General features: G+C 27.7%; 2 protein-coding genes across 2 annotated transcripts; both read right to left on the reverse strand.

Annotated features, from left to right (window-relative positions):
* Positions 1–9,704: 9,704 nt before the first annotated feature.
* On the reverse strand, positions 9,705–10,691 carry LOC124940151. Its single transcript, XM_047480632.1, has 4 exons — positions 10,377–10,691; positions 10,219–10,297; positions 10,047–10,134; positions 9,705–9,957 (listed from the first exon to the last, which is right to left on the reverse strand). Exons 1-4 carry the CDS (start codon positions 10,650–10,652, stop codon positions 9,861–9,863), a joined length of 540 nt encoding a protein of 179 aa, XP_047336588.1. The 5' UTR covers positions 10,653–10,691; the 3' UTR covers positions 9,705–9,860.
* Positions 10,692–14,372: 3,681 nt separating this feature from the next.
* On the reverse strand, positions 14,373–15,996 carry LOC124937843 (protein CANDIDATE G-PROTEIN COUPLED RECEPTOR 7-like). Its single transcript, XM_047478172.1, has one exon. It carries the CDS (start codon positions 15,909–15,911, stop codon positions 14,598–14,600), a length of 1,314 nt encoding a protein of 437 aa, XP_047334128.1. The 5' UTR covers positions 15,912–15,996; the 3' UTR covers positions 14,373–14,597.
* Between the last annotated feature and the right edge of the window lie 1,266 nt (positions 15,997–17,262).

Below are 17,262 nucleotides of genomic sequence, written 5' to 3' on the forward strand. Positions count from 1 at the left end.
GATGGCCCAAATGCACGCACCGTAGCCGGATGGTCTAGAAGCACTCGCTGGTATCAGATGGCCCAGATGCACTCGTCGGTGCCGAATGACCCAAATGCACTCGTCTCTCTCTTTTAGATCTAGAGTTGTCTCTAAGATAGCTTAACATCTTCTTAGGTAACCCAAATATTCAAGTCTACTTAGCAAATCTCCACCTTGACTTGAATACTCTCATTGTTGCAAACCATAAAAGCAAAGAAACATTAATCAATACTAGATGTGACCCAGATGTATTTGTCAATACTAGAGATGGTCCAGATATATTTATCAATACCAAAGATGGCCCAAATATATTAGTCAATGTCAGATGTGACCCATATGCATTAGTCATTGTTAGAGATGACCCAAATACATTAGTCAATGTCAAATGTGGATTAGATACATTAGTCAATGTCAGAGATGACCTAGATGCATTTGTCAATGCTAGAGATGGCATAGATGCATTAGTCAATGCTAGAGATGACTCAAATACATTAGTCAATGTCAGATGTGGCCCAGATGCATTAGTCAATGCCAGAGATGGTCCAGATGCATTAGTTAATGCCAGAGATGGCCCAAATGCATTAGTCAATGCCAGAGATGACCTAGATGCATTAGTCAATGTCAAAGATGGCCCAGATACACAAGTCAATGTCAGAGATGACCCAAATACATTAATAAATTTCAGATGTGGCCCAAATACATTAGTCAATGCTAGAGATGGCCCAGATGCATTAATCAATGCTAGAGATTGCACAGATGCATTAGTCAATGCCAGAGATGGCCCAAATACATTAGTCAATGTCAGATGTGACCTAGATGCATTAGTCAATTCCAGAGATGACCCAGATGCATTAGTCAATGCTAGAGATGGCACAAATGCATTAGTCAATGTCAGAGATGGCCTAGATGCATTAGTCAATGTTGGAGATGACCTAGATGCATTAGTCAATGTCAAAGATGGCCCAGATGCATTAGTCAATGCCAGAGATGACCTAGATGCATTAGTTAATGTCAGAGATGGCCCAAATGCATTAGTCAATGCTATAAATGGCCCAGATACATTAGTCAATGCCAAAGATGGCCTAGATGCATTAGTCAATGCCAAAGATGGCCCGGATGCATTAGTCAATGCCAGAGATGGCCTAGATGCATTAGTCAATGCCAGAGATGGCCTAGATGCATTAGTCAATGTCAGAGATGACCTAGATGATCTACCGCATCTTGATCTTCCTTATTATCTTTTCTTCCAAAATGACAATTTCAACTATTGTTCTACTTCTACCGATAACTTCAGTAAACCCATAAGCCATGTCGTTGTAGTAGAGCCCACATCTTGATCTGCCACATTATCTTCTCCTTTAGAATGACAATCTCAACAGTTGTTTTTGCTCCTGTTGACAACTTCAGAGACCCCCATAAACCTTGTTGTTTCAGTGAAGTCCGCATCTTCATCTGCTACATTATCTTCTCCTCCAGATTGACAATCTCAACGATTGTTCTGCTCCTACCATTAACTTCAGCAACACCATAAGCCTTGTCATTTTAGTAGAGCACATATTTTGATCTGCCACATTATCTTCTCCTCCATAATGACAATCTTAATGGTTATTTCTGCTCCTGTTGACAACTTCAGCGACCACCATAAGCCCTGTTGTTTCAACAAAGCCTGCATCTCGATTTGCCACATTGTCTTCTCCTCCTGAACTTGTCGTCTTGATTTTTACTACTGCCATCTCAATTAAAAGAACAAACAATCGAATAACACTCGGTCCCCTGAAACCCTAACAGTTACAGAACTGGGACTGGAAACGATGCTCTCAAGACAAAGATTTCAACTTTCTGAAGTACCCGACTACACCTTTAAATAGTCTCTAACTAGGTCAACACAATATTTTGGCAAATAATCTCCAAAATATTATCACAATACTTTCCTAGTTATATTAGCATAACAAAAGATCACATTTTCTTTTGTGTTAATCTTATTTCCTTAAATCAAGATTACACACCAAAAAGATATATTTTCCTTTTGTTCAATATTCACTTTCCTTGCATCATCAATTCAAGACATCTCAACACCTTCAAATGCTACACTATGCTAGATAATTAAACATTTTTGTGAACCAACTAGACCAATCTCGATCATACTTATATCTGATTATCGATGCCTAAAGACTATTCGGCTCATTTGCATATCTATTATTATTAAAGAAACAAGATCTCGAATATTCAAACCTCATTAATCTTTAAAACATTTAACTTTATCTTAACTAATTATATGAAAACGATGAATTCGAAAATTCATATAAAAATCTATACATTATTCTATTCATTTACATTGTCACACTCTTGGAAAATTAATAAATATATATATATATATATATATATATATATATATATATATATATATATATATATATATATTTATTGGCATATATGAGACAACACACTCTTAATTATGATTAACCAGTTCCTTTTTAAAATTATTTTATTTTTCCATCTAGATAACTTAAATTCCATTCAATGATAATCTGTTATTTCAATTATAATTAAATTATTTTGTGTTCAATATATATTTAATTTTATCGTGTGTATTGTACTTTTTATCGGTTTTTGAAGAATGTAAAGCAAAAAGTAAAGACAAAGCTACATTTGCTTCATATTATTTTGAATCTAACATACAATGCAAATAGAAATACTCACAAAGAATCACATAAGAGTATGTCAACAATAATGATGCTCCAATTTCAATTTTCAATTATCTTGGACAACTTAGTGGCGCTTCAACTAAATTAATTTTGAATAGCCAAGAACGTTGGTCGCTCACACTTACGTGCTCTTAAATTGTCCAGAGGTGGATCCTTACAAATGTAATAAGAATTTATAACCTAATAATCTATTTATCTCAATTAATTTGAGATTGGTACATGCATGTAGTTTTTTTTATTTAAACGCCAGTTTATCAAAAATGAAATAAACCGTTAATTCACATCATAGTTCCTTACAAAATATTTATATGTTCATGTAAAAACATTTATGTCTTCATGTAAGTCTGCAATAGAATAAAAAAACAAGAGCTACCAGGTGAAGCTTGCTTCACCTAGGTATTTACATCGCTCAAATGAGTGAAACAAGCACCACCAGGTGAAGCTTGCTTCACTCAATATTTAAAACACTGATAGAAGTGAAGTAAATTTCACTTGATATTTACATTTGTAAATATTTAAATTAATTTATTTTATATGATTATATAATAAATATATATATATATAACATGTTCAAAAATTTTTGTAATATATTTAAATAAATTTGTAAAACAAAATATTTTTAAATTTATTTGTAAGATATTTAAAAAAATTATTTAAATTATTTTATATTTTATATAATTATATATTAAATATATATAAATGTTCATGTAAAATCATTAACACATTTATGTAAAAACATTTATATGTTCATGTAAAAACATTTATACCTTCATGTAAGTCTACAAAAAAACAAAAAAAAAACAAGCACTACCAGGTGAAGCTTGCTTCACCTGGGGATTTACAGTGCTCAAATGAATGAAACAAGCACTACCAGGTGAAGATTGCTTCACTCAATATTTACAGCGCTGATAGAAGTGAAATAAACTTCACTTGATATTAAATTTGCAAGATATTTAAATAAATTTACTTTAATTATTTTATATGATTATATATTAAATATTTATTTATAAAACAACATGTTCAAATTTTTTTGTAATATATTTAAATAAATTTATAAAACAAAATATTTTAAAATTTATTTGTAAGATATTTAAAAAAAATTATTTAAATGATTTTATATTTTATATAATTATATATTAAATATATATAAATGTTCATGTAAAATCATTAACACATTTATGTAAAAACATTTATATGTTCATGTAAAAGCATTTATACCTTCATGTAAGTCTGCAAAAAAACAAAAAAAACAAGCATTACCAGGTGAAGCTTGCTTCACCTGGGGATTTACAGTGCTTAAATGAGTGAAACAAACACTACCAGGTGAAGATTGCTTCACTCAATATTTACAGCGTTGATAGAAGTGAAACAAACTTCACTTGATATTAAATTTGCAAGATATTTAAATAGATTTACTTTAATTATTTTATATGATTATATATTAAATATTTATATATAAAACAACATGTTCAAATTTTTTTGTAATATATTTAAATAAATTTGTAAAACAAAATATTTTAAAATTTATTTGTAAGATATTTTTAAAAAAATATTTAAATTATTTTATATTTTATATAATTATATATTAAATATATGTAAATGTTCATGCTAACACATTTATGTAAAAACATTTATACGTTCATGTAAAAGCATTAATGCCTTCATGTAAATCTGCAAAAGAATAAAAAAACAAGCGCTACCAGGTGAAGCTAGCTTCACCTGGGTATTTACAGCGCTCAAATGAGTGAAACAAGCACTACCAGGTGAAGATTGCTTCACTCAATATTTACAGCGTTGATAGAAGTGAAGCAAACTTCACTTGATATTAAATTTGTAAGATATTTAAATGAATTTACTTTAATTATTTTATATGATTATATATTAAATATATATATAAAACAACATGTTTAAATTTTTTTTGTAATATATTTAAATAAATTTGTAAAACAAAATATTTTAAAATTTATTTTTAAGATATTTAAAAAAAAATTATTTAAATTATTTTATATTTTATATAATTTTATATTAAATATATATAAATGTTCATGTAAAACCATTAACACATTTATGTAAAAATATTTATATGTTCATGTAAAAACATTTATGTCTTCATGTAAGTCTGCAATAGAATAAAAAAACAAGAGCTACCAGGTGAAGCTTGCTTCACCTAGGTATTTACATCGCTCAAATGAGTGAAACAAGCACCACCAGGTGAAGCTTGCTTCACTCAATATTTAAAGCACTGATAGAAGTGAAGTAAATTTCACTTGATATTTACATTTGTAAATATTTAAATTAATTTATTTTATATGATTATATAATAAATATATATATATATAACATGTTCAAAAATTTTTGTAATATATTTAAATAAATTTGTAAAACAAAATATTTTTAAATTTATTTGTAAGATATTTAAAAAAATTATTTAAATTATTTTATATTTTATATAATTATATATTAAATATATATAAATGTTCATGTAAAATCATTAACACATTTATGTAAAAACATTTATATGTTCATGTAAAAACATTTATACCTTCATGTAAGTCTACAAAAAAACAAAAAAAAATAAGCACTACCAGGTGAAGCTTGCTTCACCTGGGGATTTACAGTGCTCAAATGAATGAAACAAGCACTACCAGGTGAAGATTGCTTCACTCAATATTTACAGCGCTGATAGAAGTGAAATAAACTTCATTTGATATTAAATTTGCAAGATATTTAAATAAATTTACTTTAATTATTTTATATGATTATATATTAAATATTTATTTATAAAACAACATGTTCAAATTTTTTTGTAATATATTTAAATAAATTTGTAAAACAAAATATTTAAAAATTTATTTGTAAGATATTTAAAAAAAATTATTTAAATGATTTTATATTTTATATAATTATATATTAAATATATATAAATGTTCATGTAAAATCATTAACACATTTATGTAAAAACATTTATATGTTCATGTAAAAGCATTTATACCTTCATGTAAGTCTGCAAAAAAACAAAAAAAAACAAGCATTACCAGGTGAAGCTTGCTTCACCTGGGGATTTACAGTGCTTAAATGAGTGAAACAAACACTACCAGGTGAAGATTGCTTCACTCAATATTTACAGCGTTGATAGAAGTGAAACAAACTTCACTTGATATTAAATTTGCAAGATATTTAAATAGATTTACTTTAATTATTTTATATGATTATATATTAAATATTTATATATAAAACAACATGTTCAAATTTTTTTGTAATATATTTAAATAAATTTGTAAAACAAAATATTTTAAAATTTATTTGTAAGATATTTTTAAAAAAATATTTAGATTATTTTATATTTTATATAATTATATATTAAATATATGTAAATGTTCATGCTAACACATTTATGTAAAAACATTTATACGTTCATGTAAAAGCATTTATGCCTTCATGTAAATCTGCAAAAGAATAAAAAAACAAGCGCTACCAGGTGAAGCTAGCTTCACCTGGGTATTTACAGCGCTCAAATGAGTGAAACAAGCACTACCAGGTGAAGATTGCTTCACTCAATATTTACAGCGTTGATAGAAGTGAAGCAAACTTCACTTGATATTAAATTTGTAAGATATTTAAATGAATTTACTTTAATTATTTTATATGATTATATATTAAATATATATATAAAACAACATGTTTAAATTTTTTTTGTAATATATTTAAATAAATTTGTAAAACAAAATATTTTAAAATTTATTTGTAAGATATTTTTTAAAAAAAATATTTAAATTATTTTATATAATTATATATTAAATATATGTAAATGTTCATGTAAAACCATTAACACATTTATGTAAAAACATTTATACGTTAATGTAAAAACAGTTATGACTTCATATAAGTCTGCAAAAAAATATAAAAAAAAAACAAGCACTATTAGGTGAAGCTTGCTTCACCTGGGTATTTACAGTGCTCAAATGAATGAAACAAGCACTACCAGGTGAAGCTTGCTTCACTCAATATTTACAGCGTTGATAGAAGTGAAACAAACTTCACTTGATATTAACATTTGTAAGATATTTAAATTAATTTATTTTAATTATTTTATATGATTATATATTAAATATATATATATATATATATATATATATAACAACATGTTCAAAAAAAAATTTAATATATTTAAATAAATTTGTAAAACAAAATATTTTAAAATTTATTTTTAAAATATTTAAAAAAATATATATAAATATTTTATATTGTATATAATTATATATTAAATATTAAATATATATAAATGTTTATGTAAAACCATTAACACATTTACGTAAAAGCATTTATATGTTCATGTAAAAGTATTTATGTCTTCATGTAAGTCTTCAAAAGAATAAAAAAATAAAAACAAGATACCAGGTGAAGTTTGCTTCACCTGATAGCTTGTTTTTTTATTCTTTTTGCAGATTTACATGAAGGCGTAAATGCTTTTACATGAACGTATAAATATTTTTACATAAATATGTTAGTGGTTTTACATGAACATTTATATATATTTAATATATAATTATATACAATATAAAATAATTTAAATATATATATTTTCTAATATCTTAAAATAAATTTTAAAATATTTTGTTTTACAAATTTATTTAAATATATTAAAAAATTGAATATTTAGTTTTACAAATTCATTTAAATATTTTTACAAAATAATTTAAATATCTTACAAATTTAATATCAAGTGAAATTTGCTTCACTTTTATCAACGCTGTAAATATTGAGTGAAGAAATCTTCACCTGGTAGTGCTTGTTTCACTCATTTGAGCGCTGTAAATACCCAGGTGAAGCTAGCTTCACCTGGTGGCGCTTGTTTTTTATTCTTTTGTAGATTTACATGAAGGCATAAATGTTTTTACATGAACGTATAAATGTTTTTACATAAATGTGTTAGTGGTTTTACATGAACATTTACATATATTTAATATAATTATATAAAATATAAAATAATTTAAATATTTTTTTAAAAATATCTTACAAATAAATTTTAAAATATTATGTTTTACAAATTTATTTAAATATATTAAAAAAAATTTGAACATGTTGTTTTATATATAAATATTTAATATATAATCATATAAAATAATTAAAGTAAATTTATTTAAATATTTTGCAAATTTAATATCAAGTGAAGTTTGTTTCACTTCTATCAGCGCTGTAAATATTGAGTGAAGCAATCTTCACCTGGTAGTGCTTGTTTCACTCATTTGAGCACTGTAAATCCCCATGTGCTTGCTTCACCTGGTAGGGCTTGTTTTTTTTTTTTTTGCAGACTTACATGAAGGTATAAATGCTTTTACATGAACATATAAATGTTTTTACATAAATGTGTTAATGATTTTACATGAATATTTATATATATTTAATATATAATTATATAAAATATAAAATAATTTAAATAATTTTTTTAAATATCTTACAAATAAATTTAAAAATATTTTGTTTTACAAATTTATTTAAATATATTAAAAAAAAATTTGAACATGTTATATATATATATATATATATATATATTTATTATATAATCATATAAAATAAATTAATTTAAATATCTTACAAATGTAAATATCAAGTGAAGTTTACTTCACTTCTATCAGTGCTGTAAATATTGAGTGAAGCAAGTTTCACCTGGTGGTACTTGTTTCACTCATTTGAGAGCTGTAAATACCCAGGTGAAGCAATCTTCACCTGGTAGCGCTTGTTTTTTTATTCTATTGCAGACTTACATGAAGACATAAATGCTTTTACATTAACATATAAATATTTTTACATAAATGTGTTAATGGTTTTACATGAAAATTTATATATATTTAATATATAATTATATAAAATATAAAATAATTTAAATATTTTTATAAAAATATTTTACAAATAAATTTTAAAATATTTTGTTTTACAAATTTATTTAAATATATTACGAAAAAATTTGAACATGTTTTTATATATATATATATATATATATATATATATATATATATATATATATATATATATATTTAACATATAATCATATAAAATAATTAAAGTAAATTCATTTAAATATCTTACAAATTTAATATCAAGTGAAGTTTGCTTCACTTCTATCATATAAACTGCTTTTACATGAATGTATTTTATATTCACCTGAGTGAATATATATCAATCAGTTTTACATGGACAACCTTATGTAAAACAGTGTAGACTGTCTCTTCAATGGTCATGTAAAACAGAGTGAAGCGAAGGAAGCTTCACTCATTTCTGTTTCTGCTGAACCCGGAATAAAATACGGGTTCCGGGTTCTCTTTCTTTCCTTTCAACCCAATTTTAATTTATTAATATAATAATAATGCTGAGTTTTGATTGGTCCGCAACAGGGGAACACCCAATTCGGTAGCAGAAGATCTGATCTGCTAAATATACCACCATATGATATGAACAATTTAAGTGATCCTAATAGCATGGTTGTTGAGCTCGATAATACAAACTTTGAAGAAAATGAATTTAAAGAAACCGGAAGGGAGTGAGAACTATATTTATAGTCATTTAGATCAGGGATGTCACTATACTGGTCAGGTCTGTCCCCAAATTTACTATCGGAAGTGATATCTCTATTTTTTATATTTTATGGCCATGATTGGTTGGATAACTCATTATTTGATTAAAAATCTATAAGATTAAGATTGTAGAGATTTAAAAATAAAAGAATAAAATTTTGTTAAATAATAAATAATTTTAAAATTATTAATATAAAAAAAAACTGAAGTGTGAATAAAATTAAATAAAAAATATATTTATTATGATCTTGGTTCATGATACACTTTTGAAAAATTACTCTAAACCTTAATAAAAAAAATATTTTATTTTTAATATTAATATATTTCGACACATTTCCATCCACCTCAACCAAACAAAAATCCAACTAAAATTAGGCATTATATTAATATATATGTGAATAAAATCTAAATAATAAAATTTCTCTAAATTGTAAAAAATAAAACCCATTCTGCATCAGGAAAGCTTAAACAACTGCAAATAAGATTAGCATTTGCCAAAAAAAACTGAAACAAATAAAGAAAAGGGTTCATTCTTTCTTTATTCAAATATCTTTGTCCATTCTTATTTGGATATGGATGAATTTCTTATAGCATCATTAAACCTCTGCAACTCCTCCGATTGGGCACCATAAACTGATTTAATCGTGTCTCTACAACTACTGCAAATATTAACAAGATAAGATCACAATAAGGAAGGAGACATTTCATCAAACACTTGGAAGGCATACTAAGAAAAGAAAACACACACCTGCAGGCATCTCTGTTGAATCTCTTCTCGCTAATCCCATATAAATCTTCAAATACTTCAGGTTCCACTCGACAGAAATACGGTCGCTCTATCAAAATTGTAAAGATATCATCTTTACATGATAATAATAATAATAATGATGCTAAAGAATCTGCATTCAATTAATGCTAACCCTCATAAATCGTGCAAGTTCTTGTGGTTTTTTCGTAGTGTTTACACCATCCATCCGGACCAATTAGGGTTTTATACAACTGTAATAGCAAAGTTCACAAATATGAGTGAATCTGAGAGTGAGAGTGAGAGTGGGAGAAGAAAGGGGAAGAGAGGAACCTCAATATCAGATTGATCTTGGAAGATTTCTTCGGGAGTGGCGAATGAAGGACCTTTGTCGAGTTTACAGCACGAACCGCAACCGGCGACGCATTTCCATATAGGATCTTCCTTTTTGCCTTTGAATCCGATTGAACTGCTGCCGTTGACGATCTGGATTTTTTCGCTTATCTTCTTCTTCTTTGCGTTTATGTTGTGACTTTGATTCTGCTTCCGGTTAGCCTGAGAGTATACGCCGGCGATACAGAGCGGCGATGTCATAGCAGCTAGGGACATTCTTTTGGGGAAGAAGAAGAAAGATGAGGAAATAAAAAACTAAAATGCAGTTATATTATTTTTATTAATATTTGATTTTGTTATTTATTTGATCAATTATATTATTTTTATTAATATTTGATTTTGTTATATTATTGATCATAATTCATAAAATTACATACTATTATACCAAATAAAATAAAACATAATATTATTATTATCTTGAAAACTTGTTTGGGAAGAATTTTGATTAAGGATGACAATTGTATCAAATAGTTTGAGTATTTTAAATTGGGTTACAGATCCGACTGGAAAGGATAGAAGGTACTCAATCGTGTAAGAAGAATATGTGAAACTTAAATTGGACTATATTAATATTAAAAGTAATTTTTTTTATTAAAATTTAGAGCAGTGATAGGGAGGCCGATGTTGGGCCTCCGACCATACAGCGAATCCTCCGTGGCTGCCATGTGTGCATTGCCAGACTGTAAAAAAGAAATATAAAAAAGAAATATAAAAAAGAAATATAAAAAAGAAATGTAAGCGTACAGAACCACTTTCTCTCTTTTCTCTCTTGCCAGGGTCGTATCTTCTCTTTTCTCTATTCTCTCCCAGACAACCAATTTCTTGTAAAACCTAGAATAGATTCGGTTCTTCCGGAGAACCTTATCGACGGCGGCCGGATATAACTCGATATAAATACATTTCGACGGTGGCTGCTCCAGAGAACCATATCGACGGTAGTCGGGTAACTCCATATGACTACTATGTTTTGATACTGTGTTTTTTCATCGTTATCTTTAATCGTTATCCTCACTTTATCTTCAGATCAATACAACTTTACATTGGCATTGTTCGGGTAACTCCATATGACTACTATGTTTTGATATTGTGTTTTTTCATCGTTATCTTTAATCGCTGTCCTCACTTTATCTTCAGATCAATACAACTTTATATTGACATTGTTATATTGAGCTCAATACATCTTTATATTGATCTCAATACACGAATATATTGAGCTCAATACACGGATATATTGTGTTAGTTGCTTTGTTATATTGAGCTCATTTACTCGTTATATAGAACTCATTGCCTAGTTATATTGATGTAATATATTTAGCTAATTGTCTTGTTAAATTTTGTTATAGAAAAAAATGCGGGATGAACCAACATATGTGCAACAATTCAATGACCCAACTACTATACCACAAACAATAGTCTCCACTCAATTCTCTTTTACCACATTATTGTAGTTATGTTATTATGTGTTTATGTTATTATGTGTTTATGTTATAGCAGTTATATTGAGCTTATTTCAACGTTATATTGAGATCATTGACTCGTTATATAGATCTCATTGCCTAGTTATATTGACGTATTCATTATATTTATCTAATTGACTCGTTATATTGTACTTGTTGCTTCATTATATTTAGATCATTGACTCGTTATATTGTACTTGTTGTTTTGTTATATTGAGATGATTGCATCATTATATAGATCTCAAATAAATTATCTAACTATGATACCACAACAATAAACTATAGAGCATAATTCAGCATTATATTAAGTTTCTTTTAGCTTTACTGAGCATAAATATTTGGAGACACGTAAGGAAAGGAGAGAGACGAAGCCGATGTCCTTGACAGCTTGTTTTTGGAGGTCCGACAGTCCATTCACGAGTTTACATAGGCCCTGAGAAGAAGTGCGGATGTTTGAAATCGTTGTTTTCGGCAATCTTCTTTTTGACAACTTCGAACTGAAAAAATGACAAAGGTGAACCCTCTATATAACTATTTATTACGATCCATATATCTACCTATTATGCTCCATACAACTACCTATTATGCTTCATACAACTACATATTATACTCCATACAAACACTTATTACGCTTCATATAACTACTAATTACGCTTCATATAAGTACTTAGTACGCTTCATATAACTATATTTTACGCTCAATGTGACTATATTGCACGAGTAATAATATAAAAAATCGTGAAAAAATATTACGGTAAAAATGTGATAATATTTTTAATTTTATTTTTAACCGTTTTAAGTTTATGGGCGAGTCAACCCACAATTCGACTCAAGTATCCATTTACCATCACATTGCATAACGATTTCTAAAACAATTGATACAGTTTGATTCCTTACTCATTTAGTTTCACCTCTAGAGTCCACTTTTATCTCATACTACGAGTGAAAGGAAAAAAATGTAAAGACTATTGTTAAAATAGTCCAGACGAGACTTATTATATGCATATGAATTTTGTCTCATATCTCTATAAATATAACAAAATTCTTTCATTATTCTTCACTAATAATAGTGAAATCTATAGCGCAGAGTCAAAAGAGAATTTTGACTGATTGAAAACTATTGATGAACTACCGCGTTCATCAATTTTGGTGTTGAATTTAAAATATAAAGTGTTATTAGCCTAATTGGTTAAAGGGTTGTACTTGTTTTGTTATGTTGCAAATTTGAATCATATTTATAGCATTTTTAATTTTATTTTAACTGTTTTAAGTTTATGGGCGGTGGTCAACCTACAATCCGACCCAAATATCAATTTACTCTCACATATATATCCAAATTAACCACAACTCTCGACCCGGCAATCCAGACACTTTAAAAATTAAGCATATATATATATATTTAGTTAAAAAGTTGAACTTAGATTGTTAAAATTTCTCACGTTCATCAAATTTAGCGTTGAATTTAAAATATAAGGTGTCATTAGCCTAGTTGGTTATAGGGTTGTACTTCTTTTGTTATGTTGCAAGTTCGAAGTTCGAACCATACCTATAGTATTTTTAATTTTATTTTTAACCGTTTTAAATTTATGTGCGGGTCATTCCACAATCCGACCTAAGTATCCATTCATTCTCACATATATATTCAAATTAAGCATAACTCTCGACCCAACAATTCAAACACTTTAAAAATTAAGCAGTTTTTTTCTTCGATCTTTATAATCTTATAAACAAATCGGGGATTGAGATAAAAATAGAGATACCCCTCAGAATCAAATAGTAAAATGAAAATCAGATTCAGTTCGAAAATAAGTACTTCTAAGGGTGTTCAATTGGTGGTTTTATCTCTTATTTACAAACCAATTAACCGATTAATATTGATATCGATTTTACCGATTTTAGTTTTATATAATATTTCATAAATATATATAAAAATATGTTATAATATATTATATTATTGTAACAATATAATATATTTCAAAATCTCTCCATTTTTATATTTATATTCATATAAATTAATTTATTTTAAAAACAATTATATACAAATTATAATTTAAAATTTAAAAATAACTAATATATATTATTAAATATTATTTATAATAAATCTAATATTTAAAAAAAATAACTAATATAAAATGATTAAAGAGTTATTATATGATAAACCGTTAAAAAATTACTTCAACTGAAAATCATACCGTTTAACTGGTAAAAAACCGGTTAACCAGAACCGTTCGAATCGATTAACCAATAAAATAAAATCGATAACCTATCGATTCGGTTGAGTTATCGATTTTCTGTTTTTTTCCACAACCCTAGGTACTTCCGTATCCAGCTATTATGGTACCACATCCCTACTTTTGATTCCGTACCCAGCTATTATGGTACCACATCCCTACTTTTGATGCAATTAAGTAAGCAAATTTCTTTTAAAGAATGTATACTAAGATTTATAGAGAAATAGAAATGTGACAGTTTAAATATAAAAAACAAAATACAAGATTCAAGACTTCTATTCCTGGTAATAACTCTTAGTGGAACATCAATCAATATTATAGTATGTTTGTTTGAATGAAAACACTCATCTAATCCTCAATTTGGTTCAAAACAACACTTGAAAACCAACACAATTAGAAGCCAAATAAATTCAAATACTTGTAAGATTAGTTAAGAACAACAACTTACATCTTGCTATGAATCTTCATCTTCTTCAAAGTTCAAATTCTTCATCCCTTAAAGCCATCTCAGCTTCCCGTTCTTCCTCCTCATCGAGAACAAAGTACTCGTTTCTTTCGATTGGCCTAAACATATAGAACATAACTATATAGAAAGCCAAACTAGCAATCTCCTCAGCTGCATTGCTAACCCATTGATATTTATAAGCTGCAATTGTCTTCAATGCAAACACAACAATCCTAGTGAAGTATAAATATCCAATCACTACAATATAGAACTGTCTAAAAAGAGTAAGCTTTGCTAAGTTTCTAGCAGCCTTCCCATCTGTTTTTGAAGTCTCCCTCAATGATCTAATCGACCAAACAATTGGGAAAATAATTGCACAGCAGCAGATTATGTCTACTAACAAGAACACCTGATTCCATGTAACCCAATCCTTGATAAAGGGTCCAGTTTCATCAATCACAATTGAAGCTAAATTGGCTAATACTTGAAGTGGGATCACAATCATCAACACCTTTTTCTCTTTATCTTGCAGAAATGGCTTCAAAAACGACCAACCAGTCCCAATCAAGATAATTACAGTGAAGAGTAGGACAATTCTGATAAACTGGAAAATGTAGAACAAGATGTCCCAACCATGAGGTGTTCCTGTTATCTTTACGTAATGTTTGTCCTCAGCCGCGAAGATCAGATTCAAAGCTTTCGTTAGAAGTAAAACCGCCATCAGGATATGGATCCGATGAACAGATCGTTTGTTGATTAAGCAAGTATAGATCCAGAATCCTAGGAAAATAAAATAGGTTATAGAGAAAAGAAAGAACATTGTAGGGATCTGAGTTAGACCAGCGGAGAGGTAATCCTTAACGCCGGAATCTAGGTTATAGATCTCGGTACGTACATCCATAGTCACTTGGCTCTCCGGCGCGCAATTTGCGAAGAAGAGATTATACTCGTTTGGTGAAGTAACAGGATACGAGTTATTGAAAGTAGATTCAGGAGGAGGAGATAGCTCACGGAAAGTGAAGAGATGATTAATATATCTTGAATCGAGAACGCAGAGGCTAGGGTTTTGCTGGATCTCGATTACGACTTGAATTAGGGATTCTTCTGATAATAGGAAGAAACCGAGACGAGAAGCTTCAGGTCGGGCTAGGGTTGAGGTGACGGCGACACCGGAGACGGCGACGGCGACGAATCCAGTGTGTGTAAAACCGAATTTCTCGAATAGGATCATTGGACGGGCGTCGTTTTTGATCTTTAACTTTTTAATCTCGGCGATTGCTGGAGAAAGGAGAAGGAAGATCACGGCGACGGCGACGGCCGCCTTGGAGAGAATTATTTTCATGGTTATTGGTCGTTGCCGATCGGAGTATTCGTTGATGGTGAGAGAGGGATGGAGATGATCAACCTTGCGGGAGAATTAAGCGAAATTGCAGCAATCTCAATAAATAATAAAAATTGGTAATTGGAAAACTCAATCCTTCATCTTATACAAACTTTTTAAACTTTCCCTTCAAGTTTTAATTATTTTCTTGGTAGGGTGGATTTTCTTAAGTTTAAGTTTGATCGATAGTTAATCGGGAATAAAGGATGATATGTGTGTCCAATATCATAAATTTATTTATTTACTCTTTGTATTTTATAAGTTAAATTTTTTTTTTTTTTGATAATAATAAATTTTTTTAATATATTATATCAAAAATTCGCTAATATAATTTTATAAAAATTATTATTCAGTACCAGTCCCAAGAATTGGGTTATCCGAAAATTGGGTTGCCCATAACGTAAAAAAAGTATTTTAACTATCCTAATTTTAGTTTACAAAAATGTTATAGTAAAAATTGAACCATAACTTAATTTTAAAAAATAACTTAATTTTAAAAAATTATCATGAACCACTATTCTAAATAATTTATTTTTAACAAAATAATAAATTTATTTAAATTTTTAATTTTTATTTGATAAATGGATTGCCCTAACCTATGAGCTTGTGACTTATTCTAAGATTAGTCTTGTTCGCGGAAAATCTTTGAAATCGAACTGAACAAAAATTGTAGTAAAAATAAATTACAGAAGTAGAATGGGACAAGAATGATAAGCGCATTATTTATCCCGATTCACTCCATTAACATCCCTATCTTTAAAAATTTAAAAATTATAAATTTGATTCCTACCCTTAAAACATCTATGTTGAATGTTGGTAATATCCTAACATCATACATTAAAAATAAATAAATATATATATATATAATAATAATTGAGAAATAAAAATCAATCCCTTAAACTAGTGTCCCAAAAATATGTATGTTTAATGTTATATTTATTTTAACAAATATCAATCATCAATATTTGAATTCAAGCTATTGAAGAATTTTTAAGTTTATTCTATATGTTTGTTTGAGATTAAAATTAATTTGAAATGAGGTTAAATCTAAAATGGGGTGCAACACTAATAATCAAGTGAAAAGAAAAACAATACTAATCTAATAGGTAATATTTTACATGATTGAAGTTATATAATTCATTAGAAACATTTTTCATATAGATTTATAAATATATTATTAAATTATAATTTTAAATATTATTTAATTAGCTGAAAAGAATAACTATATTAATTTATTTCTTTTATATATTTTTAATTGTATTTTTTAATTTAGAAAGTTATCATAGTTTTCGTAAAACAATATTAATTTATA

This window comes from Impatiens glandulifera, chromosome 5 (assembly GCF_907164915.1).
Source record: "Impatiens glandulifera chromosome 5, dImpGla2.1, whole genome shotgun sequence".
Taxonomy (NCBI): Eukaryota; Viridiplantae; Streptophyta; class Magnoliopsida; order Ericales; family Balsaminaceae; genus Impatiens; species Impatiens glandulifera.